At 42.9% G+C, this 25,984-nt stretch overlaps 1 protein-coding gene across 3 annotated transcripts in view; it reads left to right on the top strand.

The window, feature by feature from the left end:
• LOC143281712 (serine/threonine-protein kinase D1-like) overlaps positions 1-25,984 on the top strand; it is a 106,885-nt gene that overhangs the window by 71,963 nt on the left and 8,938 nt on the right. Inside the window, exons 10-19 of one of the 3 annotated variants that reach the window (XM_076586977.1) lie at positions 1,292-1,562; positions 2,931-3,041; positions 5,107-5,213; positions 5,585-5,641; positions 7,145-7,249; positions 8,774-8,872; positions 10,422-10,506; positions 13,256-13,438; positions 14,404-14,489; positions 18,012-18,153. In XM_076586977.1, the coding sequence (XP_076443092.1) occupies positions 1,292-1,562; positions 2,931-3,041; positions 5,107-5,213; positions 5,585-5,641; positions 7,145-7,249; positions 8,774-8,872; positions 10,422-10,506; positions 13,256-13,438; positions 14,404-14,489; positions 18,012-18,153 (1,246 nt within the window). Of the gene's footprint in view, positions 1-1,291; positions 1,563-2,930; positions 3,042-5,106; positions 5,214-5,584; positions 5,642-7,144; positions 7,250-8,773; positions 8,873-10,421; positions 10,507-13,255; positions 13,439-14,403; positions 14,490-18,011; positions 18,256-25,984 lie in introns of all 3 variants that reach the window. The other 2 variants (XM_076586976.1, XM_076586978.1) reach the window with 2 other exon arrangements.

Consider the following 25,984-nt stretch of genomic DNA (forward strand, 5'->3'; position numbering starts at 1 on the left):
ACCACAGCATGAACCCCTCATGGAATGATGACTGGGCGACAGGCGCAATAGCCGAGTGGTTAAAGCTTTGGACCGTCAATCTGAGGGTCCTGGGTTCGAATCATGGTGAGGGCGCCTGGTGGGTAAAGGGTGGAGATTTTTACGATCTCCCAGGTCAACATATGTGCAGACCTGCCAGTGCCTGAACCCTCTTCGTGTGTATATGCAAACAGAAGATCAAATACGCACATTAAAGATCCTGTGATCCATGTCAGCGTTCGGTGGGTTATGGAAACAAGAACATACCCAGCATGCACACCCCCCGAAAGCGGAGTATGGCTGCCTACATGGCGGGTTAAAAAACGGTCATACACGTAAAAGCCCACTCGTGTATATACGAGTGAACGTGGGAGTTGCAGCCCACGAACACAGAAGAAGAAGAAGATGACTGGGGGAACACAGGTTCGAGCCCCATCAGGGGTCTGGTGGGGGGTGGGTGGGGGCTCAGCCTGTGGCCTGCTCCTACCCAGAGTTGAGTGTGCTGTGGGCTCAAATGGGAAGACTGGGACCACACAGTCAAGGGTCATCCTCTTTACAGATGTGTCTTTGGGTGTGTTACTCAAATATCCTGACCAACACTGCAGATGTCTCTGTCTCTCAGCCTGGTTGACACTGGGATATATTATGAGAGTACAGCCTTGTCCTGTAGTCCCCAACATAAATGGACACCCCATATCAGCATGGTCAATCATCAGCCATCAACCCCACTATCATTCATCATCATCATCAAAATATAGAAAACAAAATGTCCCAAATTCTGGGGTGCAAAAAAAAAAAAAGAAAAAAAGAAAGAAAAAAAAAAAAAAATCAGCATTGCGGACAAACCACTGTCTGGGTGCTAGTCTTTGATATGAGACAATAAACCAAGGTCCCATCAGCAGCATGTACTTAATGCATGGAAAAGAACCGACAGCTACAAAAAGGTTGTCCTTGGTAAAATTATTTCTTTTAAAATCCACTTTGATAGTAAAACAAAATACACTCGCAGATATGAAAAACAGAATAGAATAAAAGTGGTGCTGCTCTGTAGGGACTTGCTTTCCCTGTGGAGAGCAGCCTGGATTTCAGACAGAGAATTCTGTAGTGACAAAAAGTACTGCACAGCACTGCACTGCACTGCACTACACTACATTGCACTACACTGCACTACAAGACAAGAAAACACAAGACAATGCTATACTATGCTATGCAGTGCAATGGAGTGCAGTACAGTACAATACAGTACAGTGCAAAAACTGTCCTTGTTGAACAGGAGATCCCCTTGGACAGCATCACCTACATCATTCCGGTGAAAAGACACCGTGGCATGAGCTGCTCCCACCCTCCCCCTGTCTTTGAGATCCACACCACGGGCAACCTAACCTACTATGTGGGGGAGGACCTGAGCTTCGGACACCAGGGTTCAAACATCGTGGCATCTGCGGAGAGCGGCAGCGGGTTGGAGCAGGCCCGTCACTGGGAACAGGCGATTCGTCAGGCCCTCATGCCAGTCACACCACAGGCTAGCAGCGCTCAGGACGACGGTCAGTTGGAACGCCTTGGGTGGTGCGCTCTTGCTGTGATGCTGTAGCTTCGAAAAGATTGAATGATGGGCGCAATACCGATTGGTTAAAGCATTGGACTTTTCAATCTCAGGGTCCCAGGTTCGAATCTCAGTAACTGTGCCTGGTGGGTAAAGGGTGGAGATTTTTCTGATCTCCCAGGTCAGTATATTTGCAGACCTGCTTGTGCCAGAACCCCCTTTGTGTGTATACGCAAGCTGAAGATCTATACACACATTAAAGATCCTGTAATCTATGTCAGCGTTTGGTGGGTTATGGAAACAGGAACATACCCAGCATGCACACCCCAGAAAGCGGAGTATGTCTGCCTCCATGGCGGGGTAAAAACAGTCATACATGTTAAATCCCACTCGTGTACATACGAGTGAATGTGGGAGTTGCAGCCCATGAACACAGAAGAAGAAGAAGAAAAGATTTAATGATGTTGATAAGAAGAAGAAGAAATCAAGGCTTATATAGCGCTGTACCCCCATCTCGCATGGGTGATATGCTTTTGCTGTGATACTGTAGCATTGAAAATATTTGATAATGATGATAATGATTAAGTAGAAGAAGAAAAAATGAAGGCTTATATTGCGCAGTACCCTGGTATACAAATTTAAGAATAAGTGACATAAAAGTGTGTTCAAATAAATCAGCACAGGCAATATCACAGTCTCGCATCACATCGGCAAGATAAATACATCAGATTCACCATAGTCAAAATATACACCAAGGAATAAGCCATCTTAGAAATGACAAAAAATGACAAATACATACAAATCAACCTAAACAGCACATCCAGCAGTCAGATAAAAGCAAGCATAAGTGGATATAAAAGCTTACTGAGAACAGTACAGTTTGAACAGAGATGTTTTGAGCGCTCCCTTGAATGCAGGTGTTGAGATGTGACGGAGGAGGTTGGTGAATTCCAGTGTTTGGGTGCAACAAAAGAAATAGAAATTATCTTCATTATTTCCCTGATCGTTAGATGGGGAAAGTGCAAAGAGAGGTGGCAAGAGGGCACAGCATGGGCACACTGAAGGGAGGTAATATATTAAGGGAGGTCACTAGCGACAGCTACTTTCAATTTCTCTGCATGAGCGGAGTAGTGGTTTGCATGGGACAGGAATCAGACCCCTGCAGGAGTTTGCACCGGTGGGTCGTTAAGTAATTTAGAGCAAACATAATTTCAGGGGGACGTGGGGGTGAGGGGAAATTTTTTTTTTTAAACACTGTCATGAAACTTTTTGTGTGTGGGCTGTCATATATGTTCCTGTCATATTTATTTATAATTTTGGGTTAGAAATGGTGCAGCACACAAACCAGTGCATTGTTGTGTGGTTGCAGAAAATGTGTGTCCGGACTCTTCGACAGACAAACAGGTGGACATCAGTCAGCTCTATCAGATCTTTCCTGAGGATGTCCTGGGCTCTGGACAGTTTGGCATCGTGTACGGAGGTAAGGTGTGCGATGAGAAATATGCTTGGTGTTACATCTTTTTTTTCTGGGAACCATTTCATCACTAGAGAGTTAACAGTCTTCGAGGCTTACTTGTTATATTGGTTCAGAAAAACGTAGAAAATATACTGAAACTGACCGTTCTTTCCTCCAAGATAATAGGTGCGGACACTGCTGTAAATAGTGAAGTTAACTTTCTTTTCTTTTTTTTTTTTTTTTTTTTTCTGTCCCGTCCTGTGCCGTGTTTCAGTGGCATTACTCCCATGCCGCTCATTCCGAGTCCCCCATACACAGCCACACTGGGATCCGTCAGTCACGGTCCCAGCGCAAGTGAACTTTCTTTGCTTGCAGGTCATGCGTACGTAGAAACATAGAAACTGTTTGAATGAAAGAAATTTTGATGCCAGAGCATTGCTCAGGTGCTGGGTCCAGTGAGTTAGCTCCTTGACTGCTGCTGATGTGGAGTGATGACCTAGAGGTTACGCATCCGCCTAGGAAGCGAGAGAATCTGACCACGCTGGTTCAAATCTCGGCTCAGCCGCCGATATTTTCTCCCCCTCCACTAGACCTTGAGTGGTGGTCTGGACGCTAGTTATTCAGATGAGACGATAAACCGAGTTCCCGTGTGCAGCATGCACTTAGTGCACATAAAATAAACCCAGGGCAACAAAAGGGTTGTCCCTGGCAAAATTCTGTAGAAAAATCCACTTCGATAGGAAAATCAAATAAAACTGCACTCAGGAAAAAATACAAAAAAATCAAAGGGTGGCGCTCACAGTTTAGCGACGTGCTCTTCCTGGTGAAAGTAGCTAGTATTTCACACAGAGAAATCTGTTGTGACAAAAAAAAAAGAGAAATACAAATACACTGATCAGTGAATTGCTGTCACCTGAACGAAGACTGAGATGACAGGTCAGGATGTTGATCATTATTCTTTATTTACACTCCTTCCTCTCTGGATTGCATTGCTTTTTGTTCAGCAAAGTCAGTTCTGCTGCCGCTTGAAAATACACAAGAAATAGTTCTTGTAGGTTCAGCAGCAATGGGGTTAAAGTTGTTGTTTTCTTTTTTCACTGAAATTTTTATTGGGTTGGTGAATACGGGGATGGAGGAGGAGTCAGGATGTGTGCTTGTTGTTGTTGCTGTTGTTTTATTCTAATCTGTGTGTGGGAATTATGATTCTCACACACATGCACTCACACACACACTAACACAAACATGCTTTCGCACACATGCACACACACACACACACAAACATGCACACACACGCACACACATGCACGCACACACACACGCACACACATTCACACACACACATGCATACGCACACACACACACATGCACACGCACACACACACACATGCACACACACATACACACACTAACACACACATGCACTCACACACACACACACACATTCACACACACACATGCACACACACACACACACACACACACACACACATGCACTCACACACACACACACACTAACACACACATGCACTCACACACACACACGCACACACATTCACACACACACATGCAAACGCACACACACACACACACACATGCACTCACACACACCCACGCACACACATGCACACACACACACATCATAGTCACACCTGACCCACTCATATACACATTTCCAGTTCCACTATGTATTTGTATTTCTTTTTATCACAACAGATTTCTCTGTTTGAAATTCGGGCTGCTCTCCCCAGGGAGAGCGCGTCGCTACATTACAGTGCCACCCATTTTTTTGTATTTTTTCCTGCGTGCGGTTTTGTTTGTTTTTCCTGTCGAAGTGGATTTTTCTACAGAATTTTGCCAGGAACAACACTTGTTGCCATGGGTTCTTTTACTTGCGCTAAGTGCATGCTGCACACGGGACCTCGGTTTATCGTCTCATCCGAATGACTAGCATCCAGACTACCACTCAAAGTCTAGTGGAGGGGGAGAAAATATCGGCGGCTGAGCCGTGATTCGAACCAGCGCGCTCAGATTCTCTCGCTTCCTAGGCGGACGCGTTACCTCTAGGCCATCACTCCACTTATGTTGACAGGTCGTCACCGTAAGACAAACAGAGAGGTGGCTATCAAGGTGATAGACAAGCTGCGATTCCCTACCAAACAGGAGGCACAGCTCAAAACTGAAGTGGCCATTCTGCAGGTCTGATAAACATGTGCATATATGTGTGTATGTATGTGTGTGTGCTTGCATGTGAACTTTTTGTGTGCTTATTTGTGTATTTGAGTGTTCTCATGTGCGTTTGCGCGTGCATGATTGTGTGTGTGAGTGTGAGTATGTGTGTGCGTGTGTGTGTCTTTCAAGTTAAAATGTAGGTTGAGGTGTGAGAACTTGAAGTGCGAGGAAACGAGGGGGGGAGAGGGGCTGGGGGGAGGGGGGATGGGGGGAGGGAGGGGGAGCTGGCAGGGCGGGGGGTGGGGGCACACAGTTGTGTGTAGGTGAGTGTGTGTTGTCTCTTGTGTGTAGAAAACTGGATTTTATACTTACATTGTTTTCTTTTTTTTGTGTTGTAGAACTTACATCATCCTGGTGTGGTAAACTTGGAACAGATGTTCGAGACGCCAGAAAGGGTAGGCCACTTTAACTCTTCTTTCTTTCTCACTCTTTCTCTGTCTCAGCCACCTTGTATCTGTCTCTCATTCGCTTTCATCAGGTCCTTTTCTCTTCCCCTTTTCTATTTCTTACTATTGTGTATTAAATTTTTTTAATTGAAGCTTTTAGAGGTGTTTGATTGGCTAAGAGCAGACCGGGCATTGTCTTTTCACCGTTAGCCGTGCGAAATTTGGCCAAGCAGAGCAAACCGATAGGCCTAGTTTGCATCAGTTTGACATGGTAAGTATATGTGTCACCAAACATGGAATACAAAACAAACTCCTATCATTATTTTTCTGTACTGCAACGTATTAAATTTTATCATTACTTTTCTGTTAGTGTACTGCAACGGTTTAACTTGAATTATTATTATGTGCAGTATTCATGCAATGTGTTTGTAAATATAAAATTTCTTGTGTAGTGTTACTCGCTCTTGTTTCGTGAACATAGGAGCGATATTGTCTCCATCAGATTGACGCTGCGTTATCCTCACACATATATTGAGTATAACTATATATGTGTATGTCTTTGTGTCTCCCATAACAACGGCTCATATGTAAGTCGGCCAATTTGTTAATATCTATATCATTGGAAAATGAAGGTTCATTCATTCATTGGTTCTATGTTGTGTATGTATGTGTGTGGATTCATACAATTTCTTACAAATAACCTTTCATCATTCAAATTGAGGGGTTTTTTTAATTTCAAATTATGCTTACAGTAACAAGAATTGGCAAAATGTATTCTTCGGACACACAGCACAGCAAATATTGTCATCATAATGGCGATCTTTATAATTCCTGTTGTTAGCATGGCTATGAATGGTGTGATAAGGTGATCATGTTGTGTATGATTATTTGCATCTTTTCACGTTAAGACATAGAAAAAGTTTGAAGACCTCTGAGAGTGTGTGAATGAGTGAGAGAGAGGGAGAGTGTTTGTCTTTGCAGGTCTCTATGTGCACACACAAAATGGAAAATTGTAAGAATCTCAGCTGAACACAAAACAAAGTGCCACTGATTCAACCCTGAAACATAATCACATTATCGTACAGCACATCTTCAGACTAACAGGCAAACTGTATAGTCGCAATAACTGAGCAGGACGAAAATGACTTCAGCGGCAGGGAATTATGTTTCAACCACAGGCACATTTTGTCATTGATTTCTCTTTGTGTGTCTTCGACATATCTTTTATTTTATTATATTTCAGTATATTTATGTATTTGTTTTATTTTGTTTGATTATTTGGTTTTATATATGTATATATATATATAGAGAGAGATATATATGTATGTATGTGTGTGTATATATATATATATATATATATATATATATATATGAGTGGATTTTTCAGTGAAATTAATCTTTGCCAGAGACAACTCTCTTGTTGCTGTGGGATCCATTACATGTGTTAATTGCATGCTCCACAGAGGACAATGACAATAAAGTGACTGTGTGTGTGTGTGTGTTGTGGACCAGATATTTGTGGTGATGGAGAAGCTGAAGGGAGACATGCTGGAGATGATCCTGTCCAGCCCCAGAGGTCGGCTCAGTGAGCGGGTCACCAAGTTCCTTATATACCAGGTCAGGGGACATACCTGCTATAGAGGTGTTGGTTTGCTTGGGTTTTGGGTGTGTGTGGGGGGGGGAGGGTTGTAATTTTCTGTATTCTTAGGCAGTTTTATAGATTATGTTGATATGTTTCAAAGTGCTCAGTGAGCGGGTCACCAAGTTCCTTATATACCAGGTCAGGGGACATACCTGCTATACAGGTGTTGGTTTGCTTGGGTTTTGGGGGTGTGTGGGGGGGGGTTGTAATTTTCTTTATTCTTAGGCAGTTTTATAGATTATGTTGATATGTTTCAAAGCGCTCAGTGAAATTGTCACCAAGTTCCTTATATGCCAGGTCAGGGGGCACTTGCTGTTCTGTTTTTCTTTCTAATATTCTTAGACAATGGTATTAGGTATCATCTTATGTAATCGACAATTAATTAGCCAATGTTGCTAAAACGGCTTATTAATTAGAGAGCACTCAGCGTCCATCAGAACCTGTTTGCTGATCAGCATTTACTCCTTTTGTAACTTTCTTTGAAATATTCTTCTCAGGCAATTTTATGAGATATTTTGATACACTTTGAAGTGTGTATAGATTTTGTGAATTTTCTCTTACGTTTGATTCATGAATGTTGGAAAGACAGTTCAGTTATCAGTTGTTTTTATGTTTATTTTGTTTCTTTTTTTTTTTTTATCTGTCTGTAATCCTCCGTGTCTCAGAAGAGGTGAAGAGAAATTGATTCTTTAATCTTTGTGCATTTCAGTGATTGTGATGTGTGTGTATATACCTCTGTGTGTGTGTGTGTGTGTATGATAGAGAGAGAGATGGGGGGAGTGTGTGTGTGTGTGTGTGTGTGTGTGTGGTAGTAGTCTTCAATTCTACGTCTTCCACTCCAAGTGACATTAGAGGGAAAAAAGAAATGAGAAAAGATGTGGATTGTGACAGTGTTTGCGTGCCTCGGTGTGTATGCATGATTCCTATGTGCATATGTTTGTAAGCACTTGCGTGGTTGTTATCTTCTTTTTGTTTTTTGTATTCTTTATGTTGTCGTTTTTTGTATTTTCCTCCTTCTGTTATGAAAGGAAGTATACTTTTGAATTCATCAATTTATTATGGAAGTTGATTGTTTGCATGAATTCGATCCTTGTTCTTGTAATTTTCATAATTTGTGTTCCTTTTGGTTTGTTCATAAATAGTAGTAGTAGTAGGGACTGGCTTTTTGGCCTTTGCCTCACGGCCTATTTGTGTCCCCTCATTATTTTTCAACTTTGTTTAGGTCTGATTGCAATGCCTATCTTATAAAATAACATTATATTCAATCTACACTAAAGAAAAGGTCTTTCAATTTAGGGTCTTCATCTAGGAGTTTTTTAAAGCTGTTGATATCTGGTGCGTATTTTGTGTTAGCAGGTAGCGCGTTCCAAAAATTAGCAATTCTGAAAGCAAAACGAAACTTCCGTTTGTTAGTATAGCAATGCCTGATAAAGATCTTGCCTTCATTATTTCTCGTGTAATCATGTGTGTGTGTGTTTGTTTCCCATGGATTGTTGCAGATTCTTATTGCCTTGCGACACCTACATTCCAAGAGCATTGTGCATTGTGATCTAAAGCCAGAGAATGTTCTGCTCTCCTCGGAAACTGCCTTTCCACAGGTAGGTGGGGAAATCACATGTGGTCAGTATATTCCCTGCGTATTTGTACCAGATGGTTATTATCAACAATGACAGTAAGAAGAAGAAAAAGAATGATGATGATTATACATTTATAAGGTGCTTTCAAACGTCTAAAAGTGCTTGACAATAATTTTCAGTCGGACACAAAGCACACAAGAATGTAGGCACACATGCACGCACACTCAGACGCATGGAATAAATGTGGATCGATAGAATACGGATATGGAATGTAGGCACACATGCACACACACACAGACACATGGGATAAATGTGGATCGATAGAATACGGATATGGAATGTAGGCACACATGCACACACACGCACAGACACATGGGATAAATGTGGATCGATAGAATACGGATATGGAATGTAGGCACACATGCACACACACACACAGACACATGGGATAAATGTGGATCGATAGAATACGGATATGGAATGTAGGCACACATGCACACACACAGACACATGGGATAAATGTGGATCGATAGAATACGAATATGGAATGTAGGCACACATGCACACACACTCAGACCCATGGAATAAATGTGGATCGATAGAATACGGATATGGAATGTAGGCACACATGCACACACGCACAGACACATGGGATAAATGTGGATCGATAGAATACGGATATGGAATGTAGGCACACATGCACACACATACACAGACACATGGGATAAATGTGGATCGATAGAATACGGATATGGAATGTAGGCACACATGCACACACACACACAGACACATGGGATAAATGTGGATCGATAGAATACGGATATGGAATGTAGGCACACATGCACACACACACAGACACATGGGATAAATGTGGATCGATAGGATACGGATATGGAATGTAGGCACACATGCACACACACACAGACACATGGGATAAATGTGGATCGATAGAATACGGATATGGAATGTAGGCACACATGCACACACACACAGACACATGGGATAAATGTGGATCGATAGGATACGGATATGGATTGCCAAGGTGCTTGAAGAGGAATGTTTTTAGATTTGTTTGTAAGGATGCGAGTGAGGGACTGAAAAGAACTGAAAAGGACGGTGAATTCCTGGTTTGTACAGCTGAGGAACTGAAAGCTTTCTTTTTTTCTGCTCAGTTAGGAGCATACAGGTTTTCTTTGGTTTTGCTTGTCATCATAAGGTTTTCTTGTTGTTGTGTGTGTTTTTTTGTGTGTAGTTTTTTTTGGGGTTTTTGGTGTTTTTTTTGTTATTTTCTAACTGGATATTTGCACAGGGCCTTTTTTTTCCATAGAAACCAGGCTTACATTTTGCAAAACATTTAATTATTGTAGGCTGTGTTCATCAAGAAGTTAATATGCTTTGAAAGACATTTTGAGATTTTGCAGTGTCTGTAAGAGATATTTTAACCACACAATCCACACCAGTAGGCCTCCTAATCCAGGTTTACTGGTTGTGATGGCAGTGGTATGTGTTATGTGGTGTTTACGAAGACAGTGACGGCACTGGGACTCTAGCTGTTGACTCTGGCTTACAGGTGAAGCTGTGTGACTTTGGATTCGCCCGCATCATCGGGGAGAAGTCCTTCCGTCGCTCTGTCGTGGGGACCCCGGCCTATCTAGGTGAGTGGGTCTGTTCCCTTGATCTCTGGGGACCCCAGGATATAATAATAATAATAATTATTATTATCATCATCATTATTATTATTATATTTATGTAGCGCTGAATCTTGTGCAGAGACAAATCAAAACGCTTTCACACCAGTCATTCACACGCATGTGTAACTCTAAAACTGGAAAAACTGAAGACAAGGAAGAGGCAGGGAAAGGAGACTGTTTTGGGAAGAGGTGGTTTTTAAGACCAGACTTGAAAGCTTATATCTAGGTGGATGGGTCTGTTTACTTGATCTGTGGAGACCCCATGATATCTAGGTGGATGGGTCTGTTCACTTGATCTCTGGAGACCCCATGATATCTAGGTGGATGGGTCTGTTCACTTGATCTCTGGAGACCCCATGATATCTAGGTGGATGGGTCTGTTTACTTGATCTCTGGGGACCCCAGGATATCTAGGTGGATGGGTCTTTTCACTTGATCTCTGGGGACCCCAGGATATCTAGGTGGATGGGTCTTTTCACTTGATCTCTGGAGACCCCATGATATCTAGGTGAGTGGATCTGTGTACTTGATCTGTGGAGACCCCATGATATCTAGGTGGATGGGTCTGTGTACTTGATCTCTGGAGACCCCATGATATCTAGGTGAGTGGATCTGTGTACTTGATCTGTGGAGACCCCATGATATCTAGGTGGTTGGGTCTGTTTACTTGATCTCTGGAGACCCCATGATATCTAGGTGGATGGGTCTGTGTACTTGATCTCTGGAGACCCCAGGATATCTAGGTGGATGGGTCTGTTTACTTGATCTCTGGAGACCCCATGATATCTAGGTGAGTGGGTCTGTGTACTTGATCTCTGGAGACCCCATGATATCTAGGTGAGTGGATCTGTGTACTTGATCTGTGGAGACCCCATGATATCTAGGTGGATGGGTCTGTTCACTTGATCTCCTGATGCCTCCGACAGTGTGGGTGGGTGTGTCTCTGTTTTCAGTGTGTGTTGCTGAGGTGCTGTGTGGAGGAGAGGGAGAGGGAGTGGGACTGGTTTTTGGGTGTTGTACAGAAGTTGGGTTTTGCATCGTTTGGGCGTTGTGATGTAGGTGGTTGGTTTTGGATGTTGGGATTGGTTTTGGGGGTGTTTGCTATGGACATTTGCGTTTAGCATGTACTTTTGATGTAATGACAGAATTTGGCATGTTTGTTTCTTTATTTGGACCAACCTGCATGTTTTGATGAATGATACATTTTTTTTTTTTTTTTAATTGGAACCATTGTAATTGTAAAGCGCTTTCAGCAAAATCATTTGATAACGTGCTATGTAGATAAACTTAGTATTATTATGATAACTTTACTGTTTTGTCATTTCATGTGTGCTCTGTCTCTGTGCTGGTATGAGTACTTTTATGTCTGTTGTAGTGTTGGGTTTAGTCCAGACATATTGGGATAGGTTATAAGTATTGTGATTTTGGTTTTAAGTAGTGTGATATGTTTTGAATAATGTGATGTGTTTTTCAAGTATTGTGATATATTTTCTAATACTGTGATGTGGTTTTAAGTGTCGTGATATTGGTGTAAAGTACTGTGCTGTGAAGTGTGCATCATTTAGGTATTGATATGTATGTTGAGTGTCAGGTTGTGTGACCACGGGTGCAATAGCCGAGTGGTTAAAGCGTTGGACTGTCAATCTGAGGGTCCCGGGTTCGAATCACGGTGACGGCGCCTGGTGGGTAAAGGGTGGAGATTTTTACGATCTCCCAGGTCAACATATGTGCAGACCTGCTAGTGCCTGAACCCTCTTCGTGTGTATATGCAAGCAGAAGATCAAATACGCACGTTAAAGATCCTGTAATCCATGTCAGCGTTCGGTGGGTTATGGAAACAAGAACAAACTCAGCATGCACACCCCCGAAAACGGAGTATGGCTGCCTACATGGCGGGGTAAAAATGGTTATACACGTAGAAGCCCACTCGTGTGCATACGAGTGAACGCAGAAGAAGAAGAAGAAGGTTGTGTGACATTTATTTTGTTTGTGTGTTATTATTTTTGTATTATGTATGAAATTATTGCTGGAGTATTTGTTTGGCTGTCTGTGCAAGGTTATGCATGTAAGTAAGTCATTTTAGTGTTAAGATGCGTGTTTCATACACCACGTATTTTACATCGTTCAGCAGAATTGAGCATGGTTGACAGTAAAAGGCACCGTATGAATTAGATAACTTGTCGAATTACACATACTACACCGTGACCCACTGGTGCAGACTCTGGCAGGAGTCTACCTCCTGCCTTGACCACCTCGTCCATGGGGAGAAATCCAGATGGGTGCAGTTAGTGACCTCCCTTAGCATATTACCTCCCCTGTAAATCCACAGTGACAGTGTGGTCCATCTCGCTCACTACGATCGGCCTCGGATCCACTCTGTTTACACATACCCAGATTCAAACACTCGACTGTTGGCCGCCGTTCTTTCTCTGTTTCTGGACCTTGCGATTGGAATGAACTTCCTTTTTCGCTTCGTCAAGTCTCCACACTCAGCTCTTTCAAGTCTGGCCTTAAAACCCACCTCTTCCCAAAATAGCCTCCCTTGCCTGCCCTTCCTTGTCTTTAGTTTCTACAGTATTAGAGTTATGCATGCGTGTGAATGACTGGTGCGAAAGCGCTTTGATTTGTCTCTGCACAAGATCCAGCGCTATATAAATACCATTATTAGTAGTAGTAGTAGTAGTACTGAAGGGAATGTTGGTGTGTGGCACAGCCCCAGAGGTGCTGAAGAGGAAAGGCTACAACCGCTCCCTAGACATGTGGTCGGTGGGGGTGGTGGTCTACGTCAGCCTGTCCGGCACCTTCCCCTTCAACGAGGATGAGGAGATCAGCGACCAGATACAGAATGCCTCCTTCATGTACCCCCCAAACCCCTGGAAGGAGATCTCACAGGAAGGTCAGTTTGTACGGTGACGAGGTGATCTCAGTTTCAGGTTTTCAAGGAGGTGTCACTGCTTTAGGACAAATCCATATACGTTACAACACACCTGCTAGGCAGATGCCTGACAGCAGCATAACTCAGTGCACTTGTCAGGCCTTGAGTGCATGCTTGTACATTTGTGTACCTATCAGAGTGGATTTCTTTTTACATAATTTTGCCAGACGACAACACTTTTGTTGCCATGGGTTCTTTTTCAGTGTGCCAAGTGCTTTCAGCACACTGGATTTGAACCCACATCCTCACCGACTCTCTACATTGGCAGCTGAGTGTCTTAACCATTCTGCCACCTTCCTCCTCAGTTGTCTCCGCACACTGTGGGTGGATTTGAACCTTTATCCCTTAGACTGCCGGTGTTGTGTTTCAGCACCAGCCAGGCACAGCGCTGATGTCGCTGAAATGCAAACAGAGCAGGGTTGGTTATCCATGAAACTGCTGCTCTTAATTTTCAGGAGTAGGACAGACCATCTTTCATACACATCACAGGGGAATCCCCAGCTATCCTCAGGCGCCATTTGTAAAGGTTTCAACATTAAAGATTTCACACTGATACTTACTGTCACTTCAGGATACTGGAAAGTTTTTCTTTTTAACTCAAGGAATAATTGACAGTTTTACAATTGCTGATTCATCTTCATCTTTTACAAATTACATGTGGAATAGTTAATGATGTTTCAGTTTGTTTGTGTTTTTTTAAGGTTTGATGGAATCAACTTTTAGAAGTGTTTACTGAAATGTTTGTTGTTATCACTATTTAAACACAAAAAGAAACAATTATGATCATCAGCTGGGGCACAAATTAAAAAAAAGAACAAAAATAACAAAAGAACATGTTTGTTTTTGCATGTCTGATGTCAGTGAGTAGGTTATTTCAGGTGTTCATGGGGTTTATGTTTGTTGTGCTGTGTGTGTGTGTCTTGTAGCCCTAGATCTGATCACCAATCTCCTGCAAATTAACCTACGCCGACGTTTCACCGTGGACAAGTGTCTCATGCACGTCTTCCTGCAGGTAAGATCCAAACACCAGTGTACCCAAAAAACAAAAAAAAAAAAAAAAAAATCTAGAACAGTACACAACTTGGTTGCCATGTGTATCAATGGTCACAAGGAATGTAGTTGATTGGAGGGATAAGACGACGGGCGCAGTAGCCGAGTGGTTAAAGCGTTGGACTGTCAATCTGAGGGTCCCAGGTTCGAATCACGGTGACGGCGTCTGGTGGGTGAAGGGTGGAGATTTTTACGATCTCCCAGGTCAACATATGTGCAGACCTGCTAGTGCCTGAACCCCCTTCGTGTGTATATGCAAGCAGAAGATCAAATACGCACATTAAAGATCCTATAATCCATGTCAGCGTTCGGTGGGTTATGGAAACAAGAACATACCCAGCATGCACACCCCCGAAAACGGAGTATGGCTGCCTACATGGCGGGGTAAAAACGGTCATATACGTAAAAGCCCACTCTTGTGCATATGAGTGAACGTGGGAGTTACAGCCCACGAACGCAGAAGAAGAAGAAGAAGGAGGGATAAGACATAAAGGAGAGTGCTCAAGCACAAAAACAGCAAGAATTTAATTCATGAATGGGTATGCATTTAAGTCAGCTGACAGTGAACAGATTGCACTGGTTCTTAGTGCTGCAGCCTTGGAGGCTAGTTGACCTTTGGGAACCAACCATCCCAACGCTCTCTGTCCTCAAACCCTCTTGGCTGAGAGAGTGGGGATGAAACTTGGTTAAGACGCTATCCACCATAATGAAATTCTAGCCCAGATAGTCCGGATAGCAGTTGCCTCCTCTGCTGTCCTGACAGTCGGACATGACTGAATATCGTACAGTGAACAAGCAGTAAACCGCTGAGAAGAAGTTTTGAACACTCCACAATCCTCCTTTACTCTGTCTCTGAACTTTGCAAGTTATTTCAAGTCTGGCATCAAAACCTCCATCTTTCTAGCATAGCTCCTCCATACCCTCGTCTTTCTAGCATAGCTCCTCCATACCTTCATCTTTTTAGCATAGCTCCTCCATACCCTCATCTTTCTAGCATAGCTCCTCCATACCCTCATCTTTCTAGCATAGCTCCTCCATGCCTTCATCTTTCTAGCATAGCTCCTCCATACCTTCATCTTTCTAGCATAGCTCCTCCATACCCTCATCTTTCTAGCATAGCTCCTCCATACCTTCATCTTTCTAGCATAGTCCCTCCATACCTTCATCTTTCTAGCATAGCTCCTCCATACCTTCATCTTTCTAGCATAGCTCCTCCATACCCTCCCCCTTTTTTTACTTTTATAGTTTGTTTTTTTCCTAGCCTTCTATCTGTAAGTTTTGTCTTTTATCTCAATGTGTCAGAGTTGTGCATGCATGTCAAAGTTTGGTGTGAAAATGCTTTCCTTTGTTCCAGCGCAAAATTTAGAGCTGTATGAATACATTTGTTATCATTTTTTTTTAGAAATAGTAATTATTAAGAAGTAGAAGAAAGCTGCTCAGAGTCTTAGAGAAAGGACACCTTGTAAATGTGCATTGATATTATTATTATTGTTATTGTTTTCATTATTATTGATATTTTTATTGTTATTATTATCATCATTATTATTATTATTATTATCAATAATTATTAATCATTCATTCAAAAATGCTCTATCATGGAAATTTATTTGTGTAATCAGTAAACACATACATGTGTTCAGGCACACCATAAAGATACGTTAAAACTAGTCAAATGAAACAGAAATCCACATCAACTGTTGATTGGCTAAAACTGTACACACACGTACAGACACACACACACACACACACACATGGCTAAAATTGTACACTCATGTACAGACACACACACACACACACACACACACTGGAGACAATGGTCCACATCATTATTATTATTATTGTTGTTATCATCATCATCATCATTCCATTCCTGTCTCGTAGCTGACCATTCCTCACACCAAACAGGACTACCAGACATGAGCCGACCTGCGAGTCCTGGAGACAACAATCCATATTATCTTCATTTTTATCATTATTATTATTATTATATTATCATCATCATCATTCTAGATTTCAGGAAGACCAGATCTTACCCCTTGCCACTTGTCATTGAAGACAAGCAAGTAGAGATCATCAGCGACTTTAAATTTCTCAGACTGATCATTTCCAACGATTTGAAATGGGAGAAAAATATGGAAAAAATTGTTAAGAAAGCACAACAGCGCCTGTACTTTCTTCGGCGCCTCAAAAAGTTCGGAATTTTTAAAAAATCATGGTCGATTTCCACCGAGCAGTCATTGAAAGTGTGCTAACCTTTGCTATTACTGTTTGGTACGGAAACATTTCCAAGGCAGAAGTTGCAGCCCTTAACAGAATCGTAAAAACTGCCATCAAGATTACCAGGGCTGATCTACCTTCTCTAGAAGACATATATTATAAGCGGCTACTCAGAAAAGCAGAATCAATCAGCCAGAACGAATCACATCCAGCTTTTGGGATTTTTGAGATGCTCCCCTCTGGTCAACGGTACAGAAGTATAAGGATGAAAACCAATCGCTTCGCCAATAGCTTTTTCCCCAAAGCAGTCAATGCCCTGTCTCTCGAACAAATCCAGTGTGATAAATAGAATTGTGCAACCAACAACCATCTACCTGAATATCTAGTCATCAGCCCCATCCACATGTAATATGCAGCTTCTGTTCAAACGTGTGTGTGTGTGTGTGTGCGTGCATGTGTATGTGTGTGTGTGTGCAGTGCATGCATACGTGAGTATGCACAAGTTTTTATATTGATATGCACTTGTATGTATCTTATTTCTACTGCATCTGTGTTTGTGTATGATTTTCGATTTATGTTCGTATCTTGTTATGAACTATCCCCCCCCCAATATTCCTTGTGACCCCGGTACACTTGGTAATAAAGACATATTCTATTCTATTCTATTCTATTCTGTCATTATTGTTGTAAGTTCCATACCTGTCCAGTAACTGACTGACTGAAACTATTTATTGTCAGATTAACTTTTTGTTGTACTGACATTTTAGCAACCATTTGAATAGATATTAGCTGAGCAACACAAAGAAAATCAAATTTGAAAAAACCAGTGATATGAATTTAAAAGGAGAACATATTTAACAAATCAGTTTACCAACTTTCAATAATATCAGTATCTCAAAAAATGTTTTAACACACACACATACTCACAGACGTGTATCCCCCACCCACCCCCTACATACATCCATGCATGCACACAGACACCCATTCAGATTCCCCCACCTCATCCCCCTACCCCAAGTACGCTTGTATAGTCACATTTTGATTTCATTCCCCTGCTCCAAAGACGTGTAAGTGTTCACACCCACATGCACAAGCTCTCTCCCTCTCTCTCTCTCTCTCACACACACACACACTCACACGGTCTCTCTCTCTCTTTCTCTCTCACACACACACACACTCACACTGTCTCTCTCTCTCTTTCTCACCTACACTCCCACCCACACCATCCAGTAACTGACCGTCCCACACACACACACCCCTTGAACAGGACTACCAGACATGGGCAGACCTGCGGGTGCTGGAGACGGCGGTGGGGGCGCGGTTCCTGACCCACGAGTCTGACGACGAGCGGTGGGAGAAATACCGGCGGGACCACGCCCTCAAGGTGTGGCAGGACCTGGGCCAGACAGGTGTGAAGGAGACCTACACCTTCGGCAGGCACCGCGAGCGCCAGACTGCCGCCGCTCAGTCCTGACCCCACGCTTTGGGTGTTGTCTGACCCCCCGCTCCGTGTGTGTGTGTGTGTTGTTGGGGAGAGGGTGGGTTGGGTGAGGGTGAGGGGGGTGTGGATGTGGTGTGTGTATGTGTTGTGTGGCTTTTTTTTGTGTGTGTGTGTGTGTGTACCTGTGTTGTGTGTGACTCATTGTGAAAGTGTGTACCGGTGTGTTTGTGTGACTTTTTGTGTTTAGTGTGTGTGTGTGTGTCTGCATGTGTTGTATAAGTCTTTATGTGAGTGTGTGTGTGTGTACATGTGTTGTATGATTTTTTGTGTGAGTGAGTACCTGGGTGTTGTGTGAGTGTGTGTGTTACCTGTGTTGTGTGACTCTGTGTGAGTGTATGTATGTGCTTTGTGACTCTCTTTGTGTGAGTGTGTGTGTTACCTGTATTGTGTGATTTTTTGTGTGAGTGTGTACCTGTCCGTGTTTGTTTTGTGTGACTCCTTGTGTGAGTGTATACACACGCTGTGTGACTCTCTTTGTGTGACTGTGTTGTGTTATTGGCTTTGTCTGAGTGTGTTTGTGTGTGCCTGCGTTGAGTGTGCAACTGAATATTACAATACTCTGCTGCTTTGGGTTTATTTGGGTCCTTTTTTCTTTTTTTTTCTTTTTTTGTTATATGTCGGTGTTGGATGGGAGATTTTGAAAGAGTGATTGTAGTGTGCTTTTTGTTGTGGTTGTAATGTGTGTTCCCATTGTTGTTCTCTTGGTGACTCTACCTTGCCATCCGGCTTTCCTTTCAGTGTGCGGTTACTTTTATGTTTTCTTTCTTCTCAACAGTGCAGTGGTTTATGCTCAGTGTGAAAAGAACTATCTTTCTCTATTCCCCTCCCCTCCCCACACTCCTCTCCACGTGTGAATGCGTTGAAAGGGTTGGTGGTTTTACATACTGACTCTGTATTTGTAGAGTGCTCAGAGCTTGGTCTCTGACCGAGGATGTGGTTCATCCGTCGGGATCAATGAGGACCATCTAGTCATCCTGGGGGTGGGTGGGTTGGGATCTGTGGGTGCGCAGATGACTGGTCGGGTCAAACTGCGCCCCGGAAGGTTCTGACGCAGTGTGGACAGGGGATGGTGGCGGCTGTCGGGGACTTGCTGGCACTGCTTTTCCTGGCCTGTCTGCGTTGCTCTGCTGCAGACCGAGGATAGTCACTGTATAAGTATTATATGTATCCGTTTCATCATCAAACCCGAGTGGTGTGTGGAAAGCTAAAAGGGGGCAGGGCTGATAGGGGGCAGGGGACCGGGAAAGAGGTGGGAGGGAAGGGAGGGGCGTGGAGCACAGTTTTGTGGAGTGATGGCCTTGAGGTAACGCGTCTGCCTAGGAAGCGAGAGAATCTGAGCGCGCTGGTTCGAATCACGGTTCAGCCGCCGATATTTTCTCCCCCTCCACTAGACCTTGAGTGGTGGTCTGGACGCTAGTCATTCGGATGAGACGATAAACCGAGGTCCCGTGTGCAGCATGCACTTAGCGCACGTAAAAGAACCCACGGGAACAAAAGGGTTGTTCCTGGCAAAATTCTGCAGAAAAATCCACATCGATAGGAAAAACAAATAAAACTGCATGCAGGAAAAAAAATTTTTTTTAAAAAGGGTGGCGCTGTAGTGTAGCGACGCGCTCTCCCTGGGGAGAGCAGCCCGAATTTCACACAGAGAAATCTGTTGTGATAAAAAGAAATACAAAATACAAAAATGTGGACAGTCTGGATTGTGTTGGTGTGTGTGTTGGTGGTGGTTGCTGTTGTGGTCAGAGATGAACTGCACCCTATGATCCCTTCCCTGTGTCACTGGCACCGTGTCTGTCTTCCTTCTTAAGCTTCAGTTTGTTTGTTTTTTCCCACCTCTCTCTCTCTCTCTCTCTCTCTCTCTCTCTCTCTCTCATTGTGTGTGTGTGTGTGTGCTTGTGCCTGTGTTGTTGTTTTTTCACTTTGTACAACAGTCTGTAAGTCGATGGATGACAAGTTATGAAAGTGTCTGCTTGTGTGGTGTCTTGTCTTCCTTCTGAAGTTTCAGCTTTTTATTTTTTTCCACCTCTCTCTCTCTCTCTCTCTCTCTCTCTCTCTCTCTCATTTTGCGTGTGTGTGTGCTTGTGCCTTTGTGTCTGTGTACAGTTTTTGGGAAGGTTTTTTGTTTTGCTTTTTTGGGGTTTTTTTTTTCACTTTGTACAACAGTCTATAAGTTGATGGATGACAAGTTATGAGTGTCCGCTTGTGTGGTGTCTGTCTTCTTTCTTAAGCTTCAGCTTTTGGTTTAAACATTTTTGATGTCAAGAAACATGGTGAAATGCAGCGTTGAGCTGAGAAAACTTGAGCAACAACAAGCCTGAGCTTATATCATGCTTGTTCAGCTTTTTGTTATCCACCACCCCCACTCGCTCTTGTTGTATGTGTGCACAGTTTAGGGATGTTTTTTTCTGTGGGGTTTTTTTTTTTTTTTTTCACTTTGTACAATATTTTGTAAGTCGATGGATGACAAGTTACGAACGTGTCCGCTTGTGTGGTGTGTGCACATTGCTGTTTTGGCGCACTACTTTTTGTAATGTGACGGATGATGTGAGGTTTTTAAAGGTATGATTTTATTTGTGTGTCATAGAACTTCAGAACTGCATTGATTTGTGAGATGATGGGTTGGTTAGATGCAAACAGTATATGGAAAAAGAAGAGTTGGATTGATAAGGAGGAGAGAGATGAGTACGTGTTAGGAATGAAATTGAGTATGTGAGAGAATGAATGTTGTGGAATGATGAATGATTTGTGTTTACATGCAGTGCAGAGATATCTGTTTGTATACATGTTCACACTTTTTTGTGTGTTCCTACTTTTTCTGTTTGTTTTACCATAAAATTCGGACTATTAGCTGCAATTTTTCCCCTCAACTATGACCCCTGCGGCTAAAATAACAACACGGCTTATTTTGTGGATTTTTCCGATGTTGCTGGTTTTCTCGATGACACGTTCAGGCCAAATCAAGTGTTGCCATCAGTCTCCAGTCTATTTTTGAATTCACATCAGGTTTCAAAACTGGTTTTGACTCTTTGTGAATTCAAAACTCATTGTAAAGGTGTGCTGGTATTAACTGTTCACGTTTTTTTTCCTACAAATTTACACGTGGCCTGTATGCACATGATACATTCAGTTGATCACCCAGACTTGTTAATTTCCATCATGCTGCAGACAAGATGCAATGCTTACAATGCAGCTTTCAAATTGAGGTGATCAATATGGCCATTGAAAAGGGAAACCGAGATGCTGCCCATTTGGAGCGAGTGAATTAATGATCATTGCGGCTTATATACAACTGCAGCTTATGTTTGAATAAATTCCCAATGTAAAAAATAACTTAGGGGATGCGGCTTATAAACCTGGATGCGGCTTATAAACCTATGAGCTCAAAAGCCCGATTTTTTATGGTTTATGTATGTCAGTGTGTGTTTTATGTACAATTGTTAACAGGGAAATGCGATCAAGAGCGTAGGTGCAAGCAGAAAGGACCACTACATGTTTCCGTTAACACTAGTCATGTTGATGATACTGTTGTCTCTGTGCCTGGAGTGCAGATGGACAGGCATGGACCAGACCTGTGCAGTGTCGATTTGCTTTGAATGGCTGAAATGAAATTAGCTGCCTGCTGCAGAGCCACCAGTTTCAGTTCTGTTGTAATACTTGTTCTAGGCAAATAACTTTATGCTTTCATTTTTAGGCACTTCCAAGTTTTCTCTATTATGTCACTTTCATCAAGAAGATGTCAGAGTGTGGGGACTGTTCCATTTATGCTACACTACTTCTGTTGAGAAAAAATTATTGTTTTTTTAATTCAGAATATTTTTTTGAATAGCAGATTCCTGACATTCACATACATGCAGCACACTAGTCGGGCCGTGGCAGCCTAGCCTAGGTTTGTGTGAAACATGTAGATAGAATGAAATAGAATAATTTAACAAAATGACCACACACAAAAAAAACAACCTATATGATAAAATGAAAGCTACATAGAAGGCAAATGATAGAAATTTCAAGAATCGAAAGACGCTGACTTGAACACTCTCTACAGCAGGTCAGTGTGTATGGCAGAGTCTGAACATCAGGTTCTGTGTGTCTGACTGTGGTTTTTGGTGTTCCGCTTCCTCTGGTCTTGGGTCTGTAATTCTGCGTTTGTCCTCCTGCCTGTATTGCACAGTGATGTTGCAAACATCCCATGTTGTGTTGGTGGTGGCTTGCATAGTAGGATGTGTAAAATGTGTGTCTGTTTCTCTGACTCCAGTTGTGCTTTTTGTTGTTGTCTTTGGCCTGTGTCAAGTAGGCATTTCAGTGTTGAATATCCCATAATAGCCCAGCACACTTTGCTCTCAGCAGTGTAATCACGGATGTTGATTCTTTCCTAGTGATGTGATCAGGGGTGTTTATCTTTTCTTCTCTTAGCGATGTGATCACAGGATTTATCCTTTCCTCTCTCCTCAGCGATGTGATCAAGGGAATTTGTCCTTTGTTCTCTCCTTAGCGATGTGACCATGTGTATTTATCCTTTCCTCTCTCCTCAGCGATGTGATCAAGGGAATTTGTCCTTTGTTCTCTCCTTAGCGATGTGATCATGGGTATTTATCCTTTCCTCTCTTCTAAGCGATGTGATCATCTTAGCGATGTGATCACAGGTATTTATCACTAGGCCATGCAGTGTACAGGAGACAGAGAGCGATACGGGGGATGGGACAAAAGAGTAAAATGCAGTGGTGGTGGTGGTTGTAACAGTAGAAGTAGTGCAGTAGGATTGTTTTTTTACATTAATGTTCAGGTGCCAAGATGTAAATCTTTTGCTGGTCCATGTGTGTAAGTGTACCATCCCCGTTTTGGGGGGGAAAATCAACAGAAATACGTAAAATGTGGCCGTTCCAGTAGAGAAAAAAAGTCATGCATGCTTTATTTCCTCAATCAATCACAGTGGCAGCTTAGACGCTGATGTACCAGCATTCTGTTGGAATTGGGATATTCAGAATATGCTGCTGAATCAAACACTGGAGTGAGACAGACACTCCATCATCCCGCAGAGAGGGTGTGTTCATCCCCCCAAAAGTTATGTTACGGCCTGGACTTGCTCAGATGCTCAATTTTGTTGTTTTGATGTCTTTGTTAGTTGAGGCGTTAAAGTGTGGCAGCTACTGTGGTGTTGTAGTTTTTTGTTCATGATTTTTTTGTTCATTGCAGTTGTTTATTAGATGTAGATACATGCAAGCTGGGGTCCAGAACTTTATTGAAACAGTACGGTGTTATCCAGTTATCAGCTACAACATTGGTTGTTCAACTCTCAAGCTTATATAATGCTTGCGGTGTGTAGATTGTTGTTCTCCCTCTTTGCCTTGCCAGACTGTACAAAAAGCATTCTCACGAGCGCTGTCTTATTCATGTGTGGGTGCAGCTTACCACTCCCACTAGTTCTGACTATGAAGTGGGCTGGTACCTTTGTGACCATTTCTTTTGCTCACTGTTTTTGACAGCCATGTTTTGTCTGTGGGGCGCAGTACACTTGGGGAGTGGGGGGTCCGTGGGACACTCAGTTTCAGTTTCTCAAAGAGACATCACTGCGATCCAACAAATCCATATGTGCTACACCACATCTGCTGGGTAGATGCCCAACAGCAGTATAACCCAATGTGCTAGTTAGGCCTTGAGTGCATGTGTGTGTGTGTGTGTGTGTGTGTGTGTGTGTGTGTGCCTAACAGAGTGGATTTCTCCAGCAGAATTTTACCAGGGGACAACACTTACGTTGCTATGGGTTCTTTTTCAGTGCAGAAAGTGTGTGCTGCTTATCAGACATTTTGTTTATAGTATCACCCGAATGATTAGACGCTCAGTTTGACTTTCCAGTTAAACTTGGGGAAAGGGCAGGAGCGGGAATCAAACCCACACCCACACAGACATGGTTCTTTAGTTTAACGTCTTTTCACTGTAAGTGATATTACACAGACACTGTATTGGCAGATGAGCGTCTTACTCATTCTGCCACCTTCCTGACACCCAACAAATGAACACACACACACCAGAAACTGTAAAGTAATACCCATATCAGTTTTCTTCATGAGTTAAAAAAAATTGTGGCAGAAAAGGGAGGTGAAACAAGGTTTCAGTTTTGTCATTTCTGTTTGTTTTGCATTGGGATCTCCCAGACGTGCCCCCAAACTGAGCCACAGAATGATGATCACATTAGAAGCATGTTCTTGCCAGGTGTGTGTGGTTCTCAGAGTGTGTTCATTATATGTTGTTTAACATGACTTGCACTGAGCTGTAAATGGGAGTTGAAAAGTCACCAGTGTGCATTGAGGTTTATATTAATTCCCTCACACCCTTTCATCATTTTCCCGTTTGCTTTCTGTCAATGAAAGCTTGAATGCTGATAACGTTTGGAAACATCATTTTTGTCTTAAAAGAAGGAAAGGAAAGAAAGAAACTGTGCAGTCTGTTTCAGTCATTTTCACCAGCTGTCAGCTCTGTCTCTTGTTCTGTCTGCAGTGTCCAGGGAATCAAAGTGAAAAGAGAGAGCTTGATTTCCGTTCTCACTTTCTGTCCTCTTTTTAACTCCTTGATGCCGCAGGCTGAAAAGCTGAATGATTAAAGCGTTGGACGTTCAGTCTGAGCATCCTGAGATCAATCCTAGTATCAGCGCTTGGTGGATTAAGGGTTGAGATTTTTTTTTTTTTTTTTTTCATATCTCTCAGGTCAACAGATGTGCAGACCTGCTAGTGCCTTAATCCCCTTGAATTTGTATACACATGCAAAATATGAAATGTGCGTGTTAAAGATCCTGTAATCCAGGTCAGTTTTCAGTGAGTTATGGAAACAAACACACTTGGCTTGCATATCCCCGTATGGTTGTCTGCATGGCGGGGTAAAAACAGTCATGCAGGAAAAAGCCCACTTGTGGTTGGGAGTGAAGGTGGGAGCTGCGGCCCTTGAAAACACTGAGATAAACTCCTTGGATCAGCCGCCGTGGTGAAGTGGTTTGCGTCTGCCTGACGACTGGAAGGACACGGGTTTAAGCCCCCCATCAGAGACAGGAGTTTTATTGGTCTGTGGCCGGCTCCTACCCAGAGTTGAGTGTGCCATGGGCTCAGATGGGAAGACTGGCTGGGACCACACTTTGGGAGTGGTGCTCAAATTTCCTGATCAACACTGCAGGTGTCTGTATCTCTCGGACTGGTTGCTGTTGGGATGTATGATGAGAGTGCAGCCTTTTTAAGTAGTCCCAAACTTGTATGGACCTCCATAGCATTATTATCACCCCATGAAATAGAAAAACAAAATGTCCCTAATTCTAGGGCACCAAGAAAAAACAAAGAAGAATGAAAAACCTCCTTGGTGTTGACTGAAGAAAAGACTGGGATAAAGTGGGCAGCTGGGGGCATAACCAGAACAGACTGAAGAAAGGCTGAGATAGAGTGGGCAGCTGGGGGCATAACCAGAACAGACTGAAGAAAGGCTGAGATAGAGTGGGCAGCTGGGGGCATAACCAGAACAGACTGAAGAAAGGCTGGGATAAAGTGGGCAGCTGGGGGCATAACCAGAACAGACTGAAGAAAGGCTGAGATAAAGTGGGCAGCTGGCGGTATAACCAGAACAGACTGAAGAAAGGCTGAGATAGAGTGGGCAGCTGGTGGCATAACCAGAACAGACTGAAGAAAGGCTGAGATAAAGTGGGCAGCTGGCGGTATAACCAGAACAGGCTGAAGAAAGGCTGAGATAGAGTGGGCAGCTGG

The sequence above is a fragment of the Babylonia areolata genome, chromosome 4 (assembly GCF_041734735.1).
Source record: "Babylonia areolata isolate BAREFJ2019XMU chromosome 4, ASM4173473v1, whole genome shotgun sequence".
Lineage (NCBI taxonomy): Eukaryota > Metazoa > Mollusca > Gastropoda > Neogastropoda > Buccinidae > Babylonia > Babylonia areolata.